This window comes from Brugia malayi (assembly GCF_000002995.4).
Source record: "Brugia malayi strain FR3 genome assembly, contig: Bm_v4_Chr3_scaffold_001, whole genome shotgun sequence".
NCBI lineage: Eukaryota > Metazoa > Nematoda > Chromadorea > Rhabditida > Onchocercidae > Brugia > Brugia malayi.
Genome location: NW_025062477.1, coordinates 11504523 through 11525587, shown reverse-complemented (window position 1 = coordinate 11525587; position 21065 = coordinate 11504523). Strand labels below are relative to the sequence as shown.

The 21065-nt window shown below is 24.8% G+C and overlaps 5 protein-coding genes across 5 annotated transcripts; 4 read left to right on the top strand and 1 right to left on the bottom strand.

The window, feature by feature from the left end:
* Positions 1–260: 260 nt before the first annotated feature.
* Positions 261–5491, top strand: Bm8079 (Uncharacterized protein; the record flags this gene model as incomplete). Its single annotated transcript, XM_043080888.1, has 9 exons — positions 261–423; positions 994–1159; positions 1470–1601; positions 1997–2160; positions 2759–2895; positions 3275–3459; positions 4173–4333; positions 4506–4730; positions 5289–5491. The coding sequence occupies 9 exons, from the start codon at positions 261–263 to the stop codon at positions 5489–5491; spliced, it is 1536 nt and encodes a 511-aa protein (XP_042936822.1).
* Positions 5492–10093: 4602 nt separating this feature from the next.
* Bm17669 (Uncharacterized protein) lies at positions 10094–10543 on the bottom strand (the record flags this gene model as incomplete). Its single annotated transcript, XM_043080887.1, has 3 exons — positions 10094–10132; positions 10212–10362; positions 10518–10543. The coding sequence occupies 3 exons, from the start codon at positions 10541–10543 to the stop codon at positions 10094–10096; spliced, it is 216 nt and encodes a 71-aa protein (XP_042936821.1).
* A 1857-nt stretch (positions 10544–12400) lies between these two features.
* Bm18143 (Uncharacterized protein) lies at positions 12401–12984 on the top strand (the record flags this gene model as incomplete). Its single annotated transcript, XM_001893617.1, has 3 exons — positions 12401–12488; positions 12738–12818; positions 12884–12984. 3 exons carry the CDS (start codon positions 12401–12403, stop codon positions 12982–12984), a joined length of 270 nt encoding a protein of 89 aa, XP_001893652.1.
* A 1524-nt stretch (positions 12985–14508) lies between these two features.
* Bm18142 (Uncharacterized protein) lies at positions 14509–15188 on the top strand (the record flags this gene model as incomplete). The annotated part of the gene is made up of 3 exons (XM_043080886.1): positions 14509–14593; positions 14910–14990; positions 15088–15188. 3 exons carry the CDS (start codon positions 14509–14511, stop codon positions 15186–15188), a joined length of 267 nt encoding a protein of 88 aa, XP_042936820.1.
* A 1013-nt stretch (positions 15189–16201) lies between these two features.
* Positions 16202–16910, top strand: Bm8078 (Uncharacterized protein; the record flags this gene model as incomplete). The annotated part of the gene is made up of 3 exons (XM_043080885.1): positions 16202–16283; positions 16576–16656; positions 16810–16910. 3 exons carry the CDS (start codon positions 16202–16204, stop codon positions 16908–16910), a joined length of 264 nt encoding a protein of 87 aa, XP_042936819.1.
* Between the last annotated feature and the right edge of the window lie 4155 nt (positions 16911–21065).

Here is a 21065-nt window from a genome sequence, read left to right as displayed (position 1 = left end):
AAAAAAAACACATGACATAGGTCATTTATACTTTAAATGAAAAAAATGCAAACAAAATCAGAGTTTGTATGATATGCTACAATACTTCAATAATATATTTAAATTTGAAAGTATAACTTAAAAAAAAAAAAAACTTTTTTCTTCTTTTTTTTCGCTCCTTTTTTTAAACATATTTGGACAACAAAAAAAGAATCAAAAAAAGTTTAAAATTTTTTTAATCTGATAATTTTATTTGTTACAGATGATAATTATTTGTCTTAATGAATGGTAATTATCTTCCGGAAGCTGCACTGCTACAACTTTTTGAATATTTTTCACCGTTGGAACGATTGAAATTACAGCAATGCTGCAAGCATTTTCATACAATTTATGGAAAATGGTTTGATATTATAGCATTGGATATTGGAATTGTTGAGCAAAATGGTATGCTATGGAAATATTTCTTTTTTTTCAAATTTTTTTTCTTTAAATTTTTATTTTATTTTCATTCATTCATTCATTCATCCATTATTTTATGGCAATTGTATTTTTTTTAGAAGAAGAAGATGAAAAAAAAAAGATTATTTTTTAGTAGATATTAAATTAATAATGATAATTTTGTAGTATGAAAATTATTTCAAACATTTTAAATTTATATTATATTTAAAATTATGCCATATTTTAGTATGATGATTTGCATATTTTTTTATAATAAAACAAAATTTAAATAAATTTTTAAAAATTTGTATTATTAGCTAATTAAATATTATAATTGTGATATAATTATAATTAGTTTGGATATCACAGAAATCAAAGTAGGAAATTCAATTGAAATAAATTTAAAAAAAAAAAAAAAATAGAATTGCAATAAAATAATGAATGAATGAAAATAATGAAATAAAGATTAAAAAAAAAAAAAAGAAATTTTCAATGGTTGCAATTAAAATGCGCTAAAAAAAATTTAAATACATATATGCGGGAAATATTAAAGCAATTTTTTTTTTTTTTTTTTAGATGATGATGAACAACAAATGCTATTTGCTCGAGGTATTGTGCAACATGCTAAAAGTGCCAAATTTACATATCGTATACAGTTGACGGATACACGTGGTGCTACGTATAGGCTAAGATTTAATTTTGATAAATATGCAAATCGAGCATTAAAAGCTATGCTTTTTAGGTTAGCAATTATTTTTTTTTTTTGTTTCTTTTCAAATTTTTTCAAATTTAATTAAATATTATAATTTTAACATGATAAAAAGTGAACTACTATTATTATTTTTTTTTTTTAAACAGTTATCACAGAATCAATATTATTTAACAACTTTGTTTATATGATTTATTTTTAATTATTTGACAATATTTATTTTTTTTTTCTTTTGAATTCAATAAATTCATAATTCTTTCTCGTTCAAATTTATTTATTAGAAAAAAAAAATTTTTTTTTTTCGTAATAATCTAAATTAGTTTTTTTTTTTTTTAATTTTCAGATTACAATCATTAACAACGTTAACAATTCGAAATGGTTGTTTAAGTGAGGATTTTGGTAATATTTTATCACAACTTCACTCGATTACAACATTACGAATGTGGAATTCAAATTGTTATTTTGACAAGAAAAGGTTTACTGATATTTATTAAAAAGCTCTATAAAAAATATATCATATTCTTATTTTCAATTGTTTATTTATTTGCTTCAACAATTTGCATCGTAATCAATGGAAATTAAATTTTAACTTTAAACCATTTAATATTATTGATTAATCTTTCTCTTACACTTTCTTTATACTTTTAACACTTACTTATTATTTACTTTTATCTTATTGCAAATAATAATGTAACTCAGCAAAGAAATTTATATATTACAATACGAAAAATCGTATATTACAGTAAGAAAAAATTTGCATATTACAGTAGAAAGGAAATTTATGATTACCGTATGTTTTTTTTTTTTTTAAATAGCAAAATTAATTCTTTTTTAAACATATTTTTATTAAATCTCATTTTTTTTTTTCAGACCAAATAGGCGTTTATTACATTCCTTGTTTGCTTTTCCGCTCTTAGAATCCATTCTTATTCTCGACTCGACAGTACCACAATCTTCTTCTCAATGTACAGCTGCTTTTCCATGCTTTCTTGCAGATTCAATTAAAGGACCCATTGTTAATTTACAAATTGTCGGTAAGTATTATAGTTTGTTAAAATTTAAAATTCCAATTTTTTTTGTCACAATTATTCTTATCATTTCTTATTCTCATTATATTTTAATTAAAAAACTATTTTAATTAGCAAAATCATTTTGCTCATTTTTGTCTTTTTTTTTTTTTTTTGTATGATAAATGAAAGACTATTAGTAAACAAAGCTGAACCTCAAAGTTAGTAATGTAACAATTGCTCGGCTTGCATGATTCAATAAATATGAAATTTTTCTTTCTTTTATTTATTGTAAAATTTATTTCATTTTTTTTTTTTTTTTTTTTGAGAAAAAAAGGAATGAATAAAGAAAACTAAGAAAAGTCTAAACTTGAAATTTTCTAATTTGTTTATTTCTTTGCTTCTTCAAATTCAATCTGTTGAAATATTCATAATTTCATAGATTGCTTTTCCTTGTGTTTTTTTTTTTCCCTTTCTTATTATCTTTGTTTATTTGTTTATTTCTTAAGTAATTGCTTATTTTAATTAGCAATATATACTTCATCTTCATCTTGTTACAAAAAAATTTTTTTTTTTTTGCTAAAATTTATTTTTTTTTCAAAGCATAAAATTAAAATATTTGCAGGTTTATATATTTCATCAAAAGCAATTGATGCATTGTGTGAACGATTACATAGGACGTTAAAACGATTAGCAATTGGTTGTACATATGGTAAAGAAAATAAAAAAGATCGATACTGTAAAGCAATCGCTAAACTTCAGGTTTCTAATTTCTTACATTATAAAAATTTAACCATAAATTTTAAATTAAAAATTTTCCCTTCTTAGCAAATTTATCACCAAATTTCTCTCATCATGTAAGAGTATTTTTTTTTTTAATTTCTAAACAAAATTGATATATATTTTAACAAAATTAAATTAAGCTTTTCTTATATTTGCTCTTTTCGAATGCTAATTTATTATTAGCAAAATAAAAGATTGTGCATCTTTTAATATTTACTTAAATTGCATGGGAAATGCTTTTAGCACCAATAAACTATCTTATCTTTCTTCATTTTATTTGTTTCACTTAATTTCAAATTTTGTACAATAATTTATTTTGCTTAGATCAAAATTTCAAAAATTTTGATTAAAATTTTAGGTAGTGGAAGATTTGGATATTCCACCGTATGTTTTTCATTTGGGTGAAACATGTCAAATTGATGAATCAATTACACGACTTTTAAATATACTTCATTTAAATTGTCTTGGCTTTCGACATTACAATTCAGCTGTATTGTTTCAATTTATTGAATTTAAAATGCCACATAATATTCGATTACTTAGGTAATTTTATCAAAAGATTTTCTACTTAATTAATAACATGGGTAATTTAATTAATACTTTGAAGGTTTTGTACTTAATTAAGAATATATTTATACTTTAACAAATTAATCGCCGCAAGATGACATAGAAAATTAAAGTTTTATATTATGATATCAAGCAGCAGCTTATGAAGCATCAATCAATATAGATGATCTCTTTACTATCAATAATTTATCTGATTTGATCTGATTAAACAGTTTTTATTTATGTAAGAAAAATATGCTACATTGAATGTTTATCAAATGTTTTGTTTTTTATTTCCACTACTTATTAAGTGCTCAAAAATTTTCTTACATTTTAACTCATTAAAATAATGAAATAGTATTATCTATTGTATGTGAAAAATGTTTATCGAATTAGCCAAACAATTTTTTTTTTCTTGAAAGAAAAAATAAGAATTATAATTTTATTATGATTCATTATCATTATTAAGCGCTAACAAGCATTTTTTTTTTCTAAAAAAATAAGACCAATAATTATAAACTTATAATTTATTTTGACTCATTATTATTACTATTATCGAAGAAAATCATTTGGTAAAAATAATTGATGAAAAAAGAAACGAAAATAATTGCAAACATATTTAAAGCAAAAATTTTGTTAAAAAATAAAATGTTAGTTTAAATTTTTACTAAAATAAAATGTTAGCTATCTTTTTTTTTTTTTCTCTTTAGGATATACCATAGTGCAAATCGGATACCAAATTTTGCACAGCTTGGAACACCACAACCGGAACCGGACGAAAAGCCACCACAGCGAAAAAGTTCTTGGTTAAATTCACGATGCAGTAGCAATATGGGATCCAAAAATAGCATTGATAGCTCATCTGATCGAAGTAAATTAATTTATTTATATCAAATTTTAAAAATTATTTTATTTTTTGCTACTGAGAGATTGAAGAATAATGAAGTTTTTTATTTAAAAAACAAAATAAAAAATTAAGAAATGAAAAAATAAAAAACATTTAATATCAAAATTTATTCTTAAACTATGAAAGGAAATTATAGGCCTAGAAAGTTTAACAAATGATGTATGGAAAGAATCATCACGAAGTAGTGTCTCTACATCTGGTACCTCAGAAATTACTCAAATGATCGTTACAAATTGTTCAAATGAACAGAAACCAAGGCAAACTTCTCTTGCTTCTAGAAATTTAACAATTTTTGCAATTGAAGAAGCATCACGTAAAATGATGGAATGCGCACGAAAGCTTCGTCGACGTATTTACTCAGGTATTTATTAGTGTTTTACCTAAAATTTCTAAGTTTTTTTTAAACAATTTTTCTGTTTTTTATTTGAAAAAATTTCTAAATTTTTTTGTGTTTTAAGTATTTCATAAATTTTCAAAAATTCCTCACAAGTTATTAAATTTCCTAATTCTTTTATCGTAATCATTTGCTAAAATTCTAATCAAATTTTGTTTAATCGTACTTTAAAATACTAATCAAATATGCTAAACTTAGGAATAGTTTCTCAGTTATGGCAATATCTTATTTGTCAATGCTTTCAATAATGAGTAATAAGAATAAATGAAATGAGCAAAAAACAAAAACAAAAAAAAAAAAATAATGTAGTTAAATTATTTCTTGTAAATCAAATTTACAATTTAATTTCATCCTTTCCTTAACATTTTCCTTTTTAAACAAATAATAAATTGTCTTAAAATGCTCAAATACTCTAAATTATTTATCTTTTTTGAGAGAAAGGAAAAAAACCACATATGTATTTTTTTTTCTTGAATTAAATTTAATTTAAAAAAAATTCTTAAAAATATTTTACTCATTTTTTAGGAGTACAAGTTTTTTATATGCAAGAAAGTATGGATACTCAGGAAATTTTGGGTCGTATGGCAGCACCAATATGCTCGCCATATGTCTATACCAGGTCATCAAAACGTGAAATACGTGTTATTAAAGGTGACCTGGTGAAGCCAATACCGTTATCAAGCTTAGGAATGGAAAGTGATTATGAAATGAGTGATTGGGAAGATTAAAATTAATTTGTTTATTTTGATTGTCAAAAAATTGATATAAATATTTGTTTGTTTTTTTTTTTTTTTCTCTTGTTATTTTTTTAATACAAAGGATCGAATAATCCGACGAAGGAGAAATGAATAAATAAAATAATAATAAGCAAATGATAAGAAAAAAGAGACGAAAAGTGGAAAATTTGAGTAAGCATTAAATTATAATCTTTTGAATTTTTATGTTAACAAACTGAGTAAAAATTTTTTGAGCTAATCAGCAATTCGAATATTGTATTCATCATGTCATCTCTACATCTATATGCTAATATCTTGCACAAAAAATTAAAAATAACCAAATGGAATATCTTAGAATGAATATTTTTTACATTTTAAAATGAGGTAAATTTTTTCTAACATCATAAGTTTCAGTGGATTAAACAGTTAGGTAAATTATGCACCAATTATCATATCATTTATAAAAATTTTTGAAATTAAAATATAGATCAGGTGATAAAACTATAATTTACTAACATTTTTAATTTCGTTTTGTAGTGATAAATAATTTGAAAAATTAGAATTTTTCAATTATCATCATTCTTATAGTTCAAGCAGTAAACATTACAAAAACTTTAACTTTTAAATGATAATAAAACTTTGAAAAGTAAAACTGATTAAAATTAATGTACTACTTTTATTTTATTTTGTTTTGACAAATTTATCTTGTCTGGTAATAATGTCAATTAAAAAGGATTTATAATGTATCTCTAGTAATTGCAGGAATATATTTATAAAAATTTTGAAATCAAAATGTAGATATATTAATATTGCAATGAAAGAGACTAGCTAAATTTTATTTATTGTTAATTATGATAGTATTATTTGATAAAATTATACTATTTAAGTTTATTATCTGCTAGAATTAGTAATTACAAAATTAATAATGGAACAAATTGTACATAAAAATCCAACATCAATTATCAGTCAGTATCACATTGTATCTGAAGTGGTAGGGTGATAAGTAACAGTGATTAAGTGATATGATAAGTAACAGTGTAAGTAACAGTGATTAAGTGATATGATAAGTAACAGTGTAAGTAACAGTGATTAAGTGATATGATAAGTAACAGTGACAAGTGACAGTGATTAAGTGATATGATAAGTAACAGTGTAAGTAACAGTGATTAAGTGATATGATAAGTAACAGTGACAAGTGACAGTGATTAAGTGATATGATAAGTAACAGTGTAAGTAACAGTGATTAAGTGATATGATAAGTAATTATTTCTGTTACCATATTAATTAATCAAATTATTCGCTTGCACTGTTCAAAATATTACGATTGTTTAAGAATTTTTGATACAAAATTTAAGAACTAAATTTAATTTTAAAAAGTGAAAAAAAAATTAGTGATAAACGCAAAAAAATTATAATTTAATTAATTGGTGAAAAAGACTTTCTTTTAATGCAAAATAATTGCAAGTAGCATTTTGTTTTAAGCAAACTGATTTTAATTTTACTACCTGTAAAGGTGAAAACTCTTTTCAAAGTTGAAACTATTCTCATTTGTGAATAATAATAAATTAGGTAATAATAATAACAAAATAATAATGAATATTAATATAATAAATAACAAGTAACAACAAGTAATATAAAGATAAGTGATATAATAGTAAATAATCTAAATAATAAGCAAGATAGTAAACAACATTAAATAGTAATAAATAACAAATAGCAAAACAATTAAAATATAGTGATTAGTAAGTAGTAATTAATAATAATTTATAGTAAATAATAATAGATACTAATTTACATATAATGAATATGTGGGCAAAAATATAAATGATGTAAAATAGGAAAATTATGATAAAGTGATAGTGAGTGTGATTTCAGTAAAAAGAGATATATGCAAATAGCAGATGAGAAAAAAAAAAATGAAAAAATTAGTTTAACGAAGAGACATGCAAAAAGTAGGTTAACAACAAAAAAAAAAAAAAAAATTATAAATGAAAATAGCAAAGAGGTAAAAAACCCATTGTGAATAGACAGACATAAATAAAAGTTATTTTAAAGTAATGTAAAAAATAGATCTGAAGTGAACAAAACTGGAAAAAAGCATCAAAAGCTGAACTAAAATAACAGAATGTCAACTGGAATAATTTGAACAGAAAAAGAAATGGAATTAAGAATAAAATGTACACGGATATAAAAAAAAATATGTAAAGACAAATAGCATCAGAAAATTAAATTACAAATTCAAAATTTACCAAAGTGGAAAGAAATGATTAAAAGTTATCAAAATTTCGATAAAATTATCATTTTTTTTTTTTTTTTTTTTTTTTGGAAGAGATTATCTCAAAAAATTCAATTAGAAAATGACTTTAAATAAAGAAAAAATTGTCGAAATATCAAAAAATTGAACATGAATACAAAACAAAAAGAAATAAAACTTTAAAAAAAGTGACACAATCAAAAAGAGAAAGAAATAGAAAAAAATAAAATTTTAGAACTTTAAAATATGATGTTTGAACATTCTATAACATATTTGTCACATTATTTGGGAGTAAAAAAATTTAAAAAAAAGAGCATCTCATATAACAAAATACCATTAATTTATAGTTTATATAGATATAAACGATATAAATTTAAGTGAAGTACAATGAAGTTTTTCAAAAATTAAACTTAAAAATAATACAATTACAAATTAAATTAAGTTACCAGTATTAAAATAACTTTTCAGAGATAAACAAATTAATGAACAGATTTCAAACAAGAACTGTAAATAAGAAAGATTCTGTTCAAATAAAAATTTTAAACTAATTAGAACATCATAAAATTATTAAATATGAAACAGATGGCAATATCTAGTTGATATAACAATAACATTTGTAAGTCTAAATAATCATATAATGAAACATTCACTAAATTATTCGACATAACGTTTTAGAAAAAAATTCAAAAGAAGTTGCAAAAAATAAAGTTGGTAAATAAAAGTTGTATTAAATATTCAACAATCAATTTCAAAAAGCTAAAAACTAACTTCAATTACAGTGGCAATTAAGAATTAAAAATATGTTTAAACTTAAACACAACTAAAAATAAAGTTGATCAGATGTTTAAACTTAAAATTTAAGTAGGAATACAGTAGGACAACCATAACAAACTGTCCTGTTACAGTTGATAATAATCAGTAATTGTAAAAATTGTGCAGCGAAATTAGAAAAGCATTATAAATTTAGTAAGAATATCAAAAATGCAATGCAACAAATTAAAATTACAAAAAATGATTAAATTATCACATTTCAAAATAGCTTAGAATATTCAGATAGGCATGGAAATACCCTAATTTAAGCTCTGTAGTACCTAATAATAAAAAAAACTTTATGATAATTTAAATAATACAAAATGAAACAATAAATTGTGGGAAAAATATCAGTAAACACAAAAAAAGAAAAAAAATTTCAAACAGTTAAAAATTTCAATCACTTACTTATCAAAGATGCCTAATACTTGATACTAAAAGTTCTATTCATAAAAGTTTGAAGACATTTCGCTTTACAATTACCTAAGCCTTAACTTAATTGAATATAGCTGTTTTACCAAATACTTCAGATATTCTGATAAAGCAGAGGAACAATCTTTCACACAATTCGATAAATCCTTACGTCTATGGTGACAAAGTTAGTCGATCGAGTAACATATCGGATAGTAGCCTCAGATCTCGACTAGAATTTTTTCTGACCTCATCCTATAACCATTACAAGAACAAGATATTAGGTTAATGAAAGAAAAAAAAAGACATAAATATATAAAAGTATTGGTAAGTATATGAAAATAAAGATATCATAAAGAAGAAAAAGATTAATGGAAAAATAAAGATGAAAAGCAAACATGAAAACAAATAACACTAAGAATGAAAAAGAAAAGCTAAATTAAAAAATAAACCATAAAAAATGAAAAGTGGTGAGACAGTAACTGATAAAACACAGTAAAGGAGAGAAATAAAAATGGAAAGTAGTAATATAAGTCAGAAAAGTGAAAGTAAGGATATCTTTTTTTTGTTTTCAATTTTTCGACTCTTTTCTTTACTTTTTTTGCATTTTTTCTTTATTTTTCTTATTTTTTTTTTCATATTTCCATATATATTTATATTGTTATTTGTTTTTTGATTTTTTATTCTTTTAATTTGCTGTTTTTTGGTTTTTTTAAAATTTTTTTGTTTTCTTTTTTATTGTATTTTTTTTACCACTTTTACATATTAGTAAACAAAGGACCAGAAGCCTCCTCCCTCCCACCCCCAAAAAGAAAAGAAAAAATTGAACAATCAAAAAAGAAAAAGTCATATTTTCAAAATGAAAAGCAATCAAAAGAGTAAACAATCAAAAAAATTCGCGATCAAATTATAAGTTATGCTAATTTATGCTGGGTTACAATTCTCTTAAATTTATCAAACTGAAAAAAAAAAAGAAGAAACAATAACAGTGTGACTAATAGTAACACCATGAAAATAATTAAAAAGAAATTGGAATTAATAAATTAGTTAGTCAAGTTACTTGAGTGAAGATGAAAAAGGCGTCCGAGTAAAGAAATGACGAAGGTTGGATGATGATGATGGCTATCGAAGTGACCTGGTCAGCCAGAATGAACAAAAGCCATGACATTGTGCAGCATCTGAAAGAGATGAAAAATATTAGCCAAGAAAGAATAAATCAATTAGAAATCCTCTTCACATCCTCTTCAATTTTCCCACAAGTTCAGGCCTTTTTCGCTTGACAGTCCCTTTGATAATAGCTTCCGTGGCCATCGGCCAAGGAATGCTCCACTGTGACTTCATTTTCTTCAGCTGTCTTAGCATACGGTATGCCAACGAAGTAGCTGCATTTCTGTCTGAAACACAAATGCTAAAATTGCTTTATGAAATCCTTTTCAACTAAAGTTACTGTTAAAATAACTTTTGAAAAGTTAAAACTTAAAAAAGTTAAAATAACTTTTGAAGAAATCCTTTTAAGAGGCTATATCCATTTTTATCAGTAATACTATTCAAAACTAAAATCACCGTTCTGGGTATGCATTTTGCTGCATGGCGTGCATGCAAGAGAAATAAGGAAGAGAAAGGAGGAAGAAGACAATGAATGCTTTGGACTGATTGTTGTCCGATGTCCAATAATAATTTGAAGTAATTGATATATAAATAATAGCTATAGTTAAAAGGTCAATAAGACTTAAATATATGAAGTACGTGTAAAATTAGAGAACAGCAAAACGTGTAACACTTAATTCACGTAATACTTATGCGTTGCTTCATAATAAATAGAACAAGGGAATTTTTGAAAAAAGTTTGAATCATTACTTTTGTGATTAAAATGATAGTCACATGTTCTCTTTGATAATTTCGTCTCTTTTATTATAATCCTTATAATTGCACTTGCAGACAATGTGAATGTAATGAATCATTTGTAAAACTATGATTGATGTTGTCAAAAATATTTGAATTAAAATATTGTTTGGTAGGTCAAAGATAAACACTGTTGAATGTTTTTTAAATTTCTGAGAGGAACATTGTTTGATGAGCCTACCGCGGATAAAAAATCAAAAAAATCAGTTCATTATGAATTTGATTGTTTACTAATTTTTTTTCAATTTCCATTCAAAGCAGAAGTTTATTTTTGAGTTCTATGGAAAACGTAACGAGTAACCAGCGCAAACGTTTCGCAGTTTTTGACGCTTCCCGTTATTTAATTATGAAAAATATTATTGATAGTCTCCGATTTGTTGTGAATTTTACAATGAATTAATTAATTGGAATTTTTTATTTTGAATAATTAATCATTTCAGGAATTTGATAACTCTTTTAAGTTTCACCCTTCGTTTCATTCAATTTTGGAAGAGAAACCATTGCTGTTTGTGCGAAACACTCTTAATTTGATAAAGTGAAATTATTAGAATTGTAAACATGCAAGTGATAAAGATTGATAACCACATTTTAACACTGAAAAGGTCACAGTATCTAATGAGAAAGAAAAAACGAGAATTCATTTATATCCATTTTATAAGACAAACAATGAATGATAAAACCTTAAATTGTTGTTTTTCCGCAGAGAAAGATAAAATTTTCAACTTATTAGTTTTTACATTGATTTCAAGAAATTTTTTGAAGATTGTTTCCAAAAAGAACAAATAAAAACTGGGAAAAAAAAAAAACAACAAGAACTCGTACATTTTTATTTTACAAGGGATTATACCTTAATTGAATTATCCTTTTTGTGCGCATTATTTTTAAAATTACTCCACATTCTTATTATTTTAGTTGTATAAAGTTAAATTTAACTGGATAAGTGATATGTAACTTAATAGCAACAAACAAAGTGAGGTCATGATCAAAATATGAATACAACCCGTTTCAGATAACTGAGATGGCATTTATGGTACAGTATAGCAGTGCAATTAATGTTATTACCAACTTAACAAACCAAATAAAAAATAAGTATTAATTAATACCAAAAATTTTTCCTAATCCCTACAAAAACAAAGAAAAAAAAATTGAAAACCTTCACTTTTTTGTCAATTGTTTTTACAGCCAAAAAATAATAATGATAAATTGTTATCGTTGGTCAAAAAACGATTTTTGTCGTTCTACGTTCTACTAACTTTGTTCTCCCTTTTTCCATTCAACTTGAGAAATTTAGAAAATTGAACAAAAGGATATCACTGTCGAAATAAAAAAATGCCATTTTTTCATCTTTAACTATTATAATTAGTTCGGTCATTCATTTTTTTCTTAATTTTCAAGAAAATACTCTTAGTCAGATCCTGTTAATTTCTGTTAAAACTTGTTCGCCGATCTTTCTCAACCAAACTTCAAAAGTTATTACTCTTAAATAATGTAGTACTTAGGAGTGAAATTATAGGAAACATAAATTATAATACGACTGATTTGATATGGCAAAGTTGCTGGTATATATTGCTTTCATCATTTATTGCGGTCGTCAAGCTGCCAACCCAGCACAACCAGGACCAGGTGTAGCAGGTATGTATCTTTCCTTTTTTGCTAATTCTCTTCCAAGCATGCATATGAAATAAAAATCTAGGCACTTTTTTTCGTGCATTCTGTAATGCTAGAACAACATCTGACGTGGAAGTAACTTCAATTCGAATGTTACTTACGTTTAGTTTTGCAGCACAGCGTGAATTACTTTATTACTTGATTGTAGTAATCATTTTAAGTTATCTCAAAAATCTTGTTATATTGATCAGATATTCCTCGCATCAATTTCAGCCGCGGAGATTATCACAGATTATAAAGTTGACAAGTTATGGGATGATGGCTCATTAATACAAACAACGCAAGTGGAAGAGTGTATGTTTGTTTCATAAAGAATTGACTTATTAGTGCTTTTTACATAATTATTTCGATGATTGCAGCAATGCTATTGAATTGTGATAGAATGGAAGATGGAAGAGTGTCTATTTTGGAAGAGAAACCATTGCTGTTTGTGCGAAACACTCTTAATTTGATAAAGTGAAATTATTAGAATTGTTAATATGCAAGTGATAAAGATTGATAACCACACTTTTACATTGAAAAGATCAGTGTTCTAATGAAAGGAATCCGAAAGACAGAAGTCAAATGGAAAAGAAAAAAAACAAAAATTCGTATATTTTCATTTTAAAAGAGAAATAATAAATAACAGAGGCTGAAATTGTTATGCATATCGCCTCGAAGTTATCAGTTTTCCATTTATGTGTTTAAAATACATAAAAGGAAGAAAGTGTACCTATATAAAACAAGTATGCTGTTGGAAAGGTATTCAATCCATTTTAGATTTTTAACTAATTTCAAAAAATTTACATAAGTTGCATAATTGAGCGTGAAATGAAGCAAAAATGTGACATCTCTATTGAAATTCGTCGTAAGTCATAAAGACTGGCGTTCAAATTAAATAAATAGCCAGAAGATTTGACCTGCTATTAGTTACTACTAATAGTAAATCAGTTAATTAGCACAGGTGTGCATGCAAGCATGCACGCTTATGACTGGAAGCATATTTCTCACTCGTCAACTGCTAACAATTTTGATATTCATTTATGAGACTACGTTAAGGGATTTCTCTTTCAAATTAAATTAAGGGATCACTATTATTTCCTTTCACAATTCTTATTATTTTGTTATATTAAATCATCTACCAATGTTAGCTAAATATTAGCGTCAAGAATGATATGCAACTTAATGGCTGATCCAAACTGGCATTAATCATAGTGTACAGAAAGTCCAATTGATGTTAATGCCAATTCATAAATTAAATAAGCAAGAATAAATAAATGTCTAGAAATTTTTATTTGAAATTGGAAAAACTTGACATGGCGATATTCTTTTTAAACTAAAATGTCACTATAAACATACATCTAATTGCTTCAAAAGTTAATGAATGTACAACCGCTCATTGTTAAGTTATTACTAATTTTCATTTACTATTCCTAAAAATCAAAGATATTAAATTTAAAGATGTAACAGAAATTTTCGTAATATTAAAATTCAGATGAAAATCAATAGATTTACTTTCAAAATTCGGACTGCATTTTAAGATTTCAGAGAAAAAAACACACTACTGAATAGCAAAATCCTGTTAATTTCTACCAGAAAATTTTCTTAATTTCTATCAAAAAAAATTGAAATTTTTACATTTTTTTGTCAATTGTTTTTACAATTAAAAAAACAATGATAAATTGTTATCGCTATAAAAAAGAGGCACTTTTGTCGTTCTACGTCCTACTAACTTTGTTCTTCCTTTTTCCATTCAACTCGAGATATTAAGAAAATAGAACAAAAGGATTTCACTGTCAAAGTATAAAAGACGCCATTTTTTCATCTCCAACTATTATAATTAGTTCGGTCATTTTTTTCCCATTTTTAAGAAAAGTTCTTAGAAACTATGTTTATCAGTGAACCCATATTTCTCGACCAAACTTCAAAATTTGTTACTCCCAAATAATGTAGTACTAAGAGGTAAAACTTTAGGAAATATTAATTATAATAAAACTGATTTGATATGACAAAGTTGTTGGTATATATTGCTTTCATTATTTATTGTGGTGGCCAAGCTGCTAACCAAGCAGCTAGACCAGTTGTAGCAGGTATGCATCTTTCCTTTTTTGTCACTTCTCTTCCAGGTATGTTTATCATGAAACACAAGTCTAGGTATGCGCTCTGTGCATTCCGTAATATTTCAAAAATTTCTGCTGAAACAGCATTTGACGGTGGAAGTAACTTCAGTTCGAATGCCACTTACTTTTAATTTTGCAGATAATGTGAATTACTTTACTACTCGATTGTTTTGGTAAAAAATTTGAAATGATTCGTGTTATTAAGGGCTGATAAGTTAAAAAGAATAAAATAGCAATAATAATTTCAAAGCAAGGTTAGATAGACATTCTCTGACATCAATTTCAGCCGCGGAGATTTCCACAGATTATAAAGTTGACAAGTTATGGGATGATGGCTCATTAATACAAACAACGCAAGTGGAAGAGTGTATGTTTGTTTCATAAAGAATTGACTTATTAGTACTTTTTAATTTTGAATAATTAAATTCAGTTTTGAATTTACATAATTATTTCGATGATTGCAGCAATGCTATTGAATTGTGATAGAATGGAAGATGGAAGAGTGTCTATTTTGGAAGAGAAACCATTGCTGTTTGTGCGAAACACTCTTAATTTGATAAAGTGAAACTATTAGAATTGTTAATATGCAAGTGATAAAGGTTGATAATCACATTTTAACACTGAAAAGATCAGCGTACTAGTGAAAGGAATCCGAAAGACGGAAGTCAAATGAAAAAGAAAAAACAAGAATTCGTATTTTTCATTTTATAAGAGAAATAATGAATGATAAAAGCTTAAATTGTTGTTACCTCGCAGCAAAAAATAAGATTTTCAACTTATCAGTTTTTACATTGATTTTAAGAGACTGCTTGAAAACTTTTTTAAAAAAAGTAATTGTTTTTTAAAATGAAAAAAAGAAAAAAAAAACACGGATATATCAGTTTACAAGTGATCTTTTTAAACTAAAATGTCACTACAAATATACATTTATTTGCTTCAAAAGTTAATAAATGTACAATTGCTCACTGTTAAGTTATTACTAACTCTCAATCGCTATCAGCTTTATTAATTTTAAAAATCTAATAGAAATAATCGTGACATTAAAATTCAGATGAAAATCAATAGATTTACTTTCAAAATTCGGACTGCATTTTAAGATTTCAGAGAAAAAACACACTATCAAGTGGCAAAATCCTGTTAATTTCTACCAGAAATTTTCCTTATTTCCTATCAATTTTACATTTTTTTTTTTTTGTCAACTGTTTTTATAGTTAAAAAAACAATGATAAATTGTTATCACTAGTTAATAAAGAAGCACTTTTGTTGTTCTATGTTCTACTAACTTTGTTCTTCCTTTTTCTACTCAAATCGAGAAATTAAGAAAATAGAGCAAAAGAATTCCATTGCCAAAGTATTAAAGACGCTATTTTTTTCATCTCCAACAATTGTAATCAGTTTGGTCGTTCATTTTTTTTTTTTGATCCGTTTTTAAGAAAATGCTCTTGGATATACATTTATCAATGAAGACTTTGTGCACCGATATTTCTCGACCAAACTTCAAAAGTTATTATTATCAAATAATGTAGTACTTGGGAGTAAAATTTTAGGAAATATAAATTATAATACAACTTATTTGATATGACAAAGTTATTGGTATATATTGCTTTTATCATTTATTGTGGCCAAGCTGGTAACCAAGCAAGACAAGGAAATGGAGAGAGTATGATTCTCATCTTTTCACTTCTCTTCCAAGTATATGTATCATGAAATACAAGCCTAGGTTATATTTTATGTATTCTGTAACGCTCCAACTTTTTATTTAAAATTCCTGCTGAAACGGCATTTGACGTGGAAGTGACTTCAGTTCGAATGCCCCTTACGTTTTACTTTTGTAGTACAATTAAAATGATTCTTGTTATTATGGACTGTTGAAAATGATAAAATAGTAATAATCATTTCAAGTTATCTCAACAATGTTATGTTGATCAGATATTCCCTGGCATCAATTTCAGCCGCGGAGATTATCACAGATTATAAAGTTGACAAGTTATGGAATGATGGCTCATTAATACAAACGAGGCAAGTGGAAGAATGTATGTTTTCTTCATAAAGAATAAATTAGTTGAGATTTTTGAATTTTGAATGACTAATCATTTCAGGAATTTGATCACTCTTCTTAATTTCATTTGTTGGTTTTATTCAATTCTGGAAGAAATGAATTTACATAATTATTTTTATGATTGCAGTAATACTGTCGAATTGTGATAGAATGGAAGATGGAAGAGTGTCTATTTTGGAAGAGAAACCATTGCTGTTTGTGCGAAACACTCTTAATTTGATAAAGTGAAACTATTAGAATTGTTAATATGCAAGTGATAAAGGTTGATAATCACATTTTAACACTGAAAAGATCAGCGTACTAGTGAAAGGAATCCGAAAGACGGAAGTCAAATGAAAAAGAGAAAACAAGAATTCGTATATTTTCATTTTATAAGAGAAATAATGAATGACAAAAGCTCAAATTTTTGTTTCCTCGCAGAATATATCAGTTTTTTACACTGATTTCACAGATTCTTTAAAATTTTCTTCTTAAAAAGTTTTCCTTCTTTCTAAATTTTCTCAAAATTCTGTCTTAAAATTATCATCTTTCTTAAAACTTTTTAAAAATGGAGCTATTCAAAAAAAAATAAACGAAAAAAAGAAATTAAGAACTCGTATATTTTCATTTCACACAAGATTGTACCTTAATTGAATTAATTCTTCTCATTTGTCTCAGAATTATTCTGAAATTATTCTGAATTTTAATTATGTTATGTCATCAAATAATTGGATAAAATGAAGCTATTAGAAAACTGGAAAATTACCTGCATGTGAAAAGTAATAACAAATTGTGAACTGATTATATCATTTTCAATCAGTGATCATAGACGATTTGATGAGCAGATCATTTATATGCATTGTTTACAATGAAATTATCTTTTAAGTTCATTTCAAAATCTGAAATACCTTCCGATAGTGTAATTGCTTGCTATGTTTTATTTGTATTATATGTGTGAGAAACATTATATCAACATTGAAATAAAGAAGTCATCAACAAATTATCAAATTAAATTATTTCAATTTATTTGATTTCGTTGAGATAATCGCAAAAAGAATTAAAGAAAATTAATTATAAAAAATTATTTAACAAATTAATGGCGAAAAAAATCCTCGAAAACAAACAAACTACTGTCGATGTTATCTAACTTAAATTCATTAATAAACTAACTGCACTGACTATCCATTGAAAATTTGCTTAATAAAAGCTTATGAAATTCGCTAGTATATCATAAGTTATTTTTCCGCCTGTAAAACATAAGATTTTACTTTTAGATATATAAGTAAATAGAGTCTAAATAACTTTTGATATACAAATTAAGATATATATGTAAATATAGCCTAATTGAAACTGTAGTTTCTAACACATATTTTAAAATTGTAAATTGAAATGAAAACTTTTGACATTTTATTTTGAAAGAAGAAAAATCCCACAAAAGATCATGAAAACTATAACAATAAGATAGATGTAAATAGCCAATAAAAACAATAAACAAAACAAAAAGTGAGAATGTCAAAGAATGAAGCAGTTACGTGCACATTGAGCGCCGTTATGTATTGCAATAAGCACTTTTTGCTCCCAATATCAAACGGAATAATTCTCTTTCTTCCTCTCCATACTACAGTAATCAGTTTCTTACTGTACATAAGTTTGCAATTATTGAATTTCGTTTTCTTTGTCAACAAAATTTTGCAAATGTAATCTCAGACAATTTTTTTGGGTTATTTCTAAATAAAACTTGAAATAATACAAGTGAATATGAGAAATTACCACCAGTCGTACGTTAAATCTTATCATTTTTTATGCAAATTTTGAGCATATGACTATTGAATGCAATTAATTAATTACTGAATTTATATTAGATATTTAGCATCAAACTAATTATACTAATAATATTTGGTAGTTAGTTTATTTACTGTTTGAAAATTTATTACAATTAGCTTGCTAAATGGAACAGTCACTTTCAATTTTAATTCTTTTTACAATCATTGTAACAAAATCAAATAATTAAAATGATTTAATCTGATAATTTCTTAATTATTTTATTATTTCATTGTTGATGCAATAATTTCCATATATTTTCCACATGTATTTCAGATGATGAAATTAACTTATTCCCTTTCGCATCTTTTACATTTGTATTTAAATTTTCATTTTCATATTAAAGATTACTGGTGAATAAATATTCTTATAGCATTCAATATTCTAATTTTTCCATTAAACTGTGTTTCTTTTTTTTCTTCAAACAACAAATTATTACAGAAGTCTTCAATGTACTGTACTGAATTGACAACGTTTTCCAGGAATATTTCGAACCTATAATTTTTATATACAAAGAAAATTTTCACATTTTTTTAAGAGAAATTCTAAAAGAATTTATATTTTTTTAAAGCGTAGCGTTTGAAATACCTTAAAATGGCAATTTTTTTTTTTTTTTTTTTTATTTTAAAGCATATTTCTGTAGATTGTTTGATTTATGATTAAATAATAATGCTGGAAAGATTAGATGGAATATACGTTCGATTCATGTCAATTAAAAAAGTATCATAATTAGATTTCATTTAGCTCACTCACTGTAGCAAAAATGAATTCCGATATAAGTTCATTGATAGCTAATTATTTTTAATAAAGAAAAATTTTATATCCCTCTCATAAAAATCTTTTTTTTTTTTTTTTTGTGACTTATCAGAATGTAAATAGTAAATCTGTACAAGATTTATCATCACTATGTGACATTTATCATTACATTTGTTCAGTGATTTCATTTGCATTATTTTAATTTTGAAGCTATCAGTGATAAACTATAAAATATATTAATTTCATAAAAAAGCATAGAATTCCAATTTTATATTTTCTTGCTTATCATTATGATCAAAAATTTAACTAAATTTTAATAATTTGAGCAATTTTTTTCGCAATCTAATTCCTCAATTTCATATTTTTTTTTTTTTTTTTTATTACAGCGCTTACCTGTATTTGCAATTCTTTATGCTTATGATGTATGAAATGTCAAATAATTTAAATTTTCTTTTTTAGTTTGTTTTTTTTTTTTTGTGAAACCATTTATTCATAAAGTAAAGAGATATACAAATAACATTTATGCTATGAGAAAGTTTTTAAAATCATTTCAATTTATGGAATATTTTTTGAAAAAGAATGATTATTATAAAGAATACATATAAATGATACTAATTGATAAATAGATAAGTTCGAAAAAAAAAAAAAGAAAACATTTATGTTTTATGCAGAAAAAACCTCTGCTATCAGTGTTGATTTATATAGCGTATTGAAAATTTGTAGCGTAAATATCAATATTTTGAACAATTTCAGATTTCAGTAATAAATATCATTCTTGGATTTTTAATCTTTATTCTTTTTCTCTTAAGTTTTTTTCCTAAATTTTCAATGTTAACAAGTATGAAATTTGTATAGTGCAAAGAAAACACAATGAGATTTTATTTTGATCTATCATAAAAATAATATTTTTATATTTTGGCATTTTATTTTGATTCAGTAATATTTTTATATTTTAGCAAACAAAAAATATGAATGGAATGTAAACTGAATTAATTACTATGAAACGTAGACTGATATGATAACACGTTTGAATTGATATATACGATTCCTGTATAAAGACTATATTTATATATATATATATAAATGTTTATTTATTTATTTAAAGTGTATGTCACTCGTATGCATGTTACTTTCAAAAAATGTTGTTTGAAAGAGAGAGATAATTCTGTCTTTTTGATTCTTTTCTTCTTGGATTAATCACAAATTATGACAAATTAAATTTTTTTTTATTCCGATAAAATAAACGATTAATAACAACAACATACTTAACAATTACAATTCCAATAAGATAAATTTAATTATTAATATTAACAATCAATAAAAAAAAAAAAAAATAAGAAAACATATATTTATTGACCAATATTTCAATTAATCGATCAAAAAACAAATATAAATTGCACAAATGAATTTTGATGCTTTCAAATTGATTGATTATCCATTAGCATGTAGAATTCCAATCATAAATTATTGCCTTTATTGTGCATTTATTGATTGATGTAGCTGCTTTCTTCACCGGCGCAAATGTACAGCAATAAACACAAAAATATCTGACATACAACAAAAAGCGCTATTGTTCCTTTGTTTCCAATCACGATATCAATGACAATGCATTACGATTATCCAATTTTAATAGTCGGTATTCAATAATATTTGTTTATACTACATAGACGAGAAATTCTTTTGATCTTTATGACTTCATATAATCTAAAATTTTGATATTAGATGTGGGGGATGGTACATTTTTTTATCATTCATAAGAATTTACACTTTAAATATACATGCACATACATGGAAGATAATGTTATTTTAAATAGTACTTTAATTTCA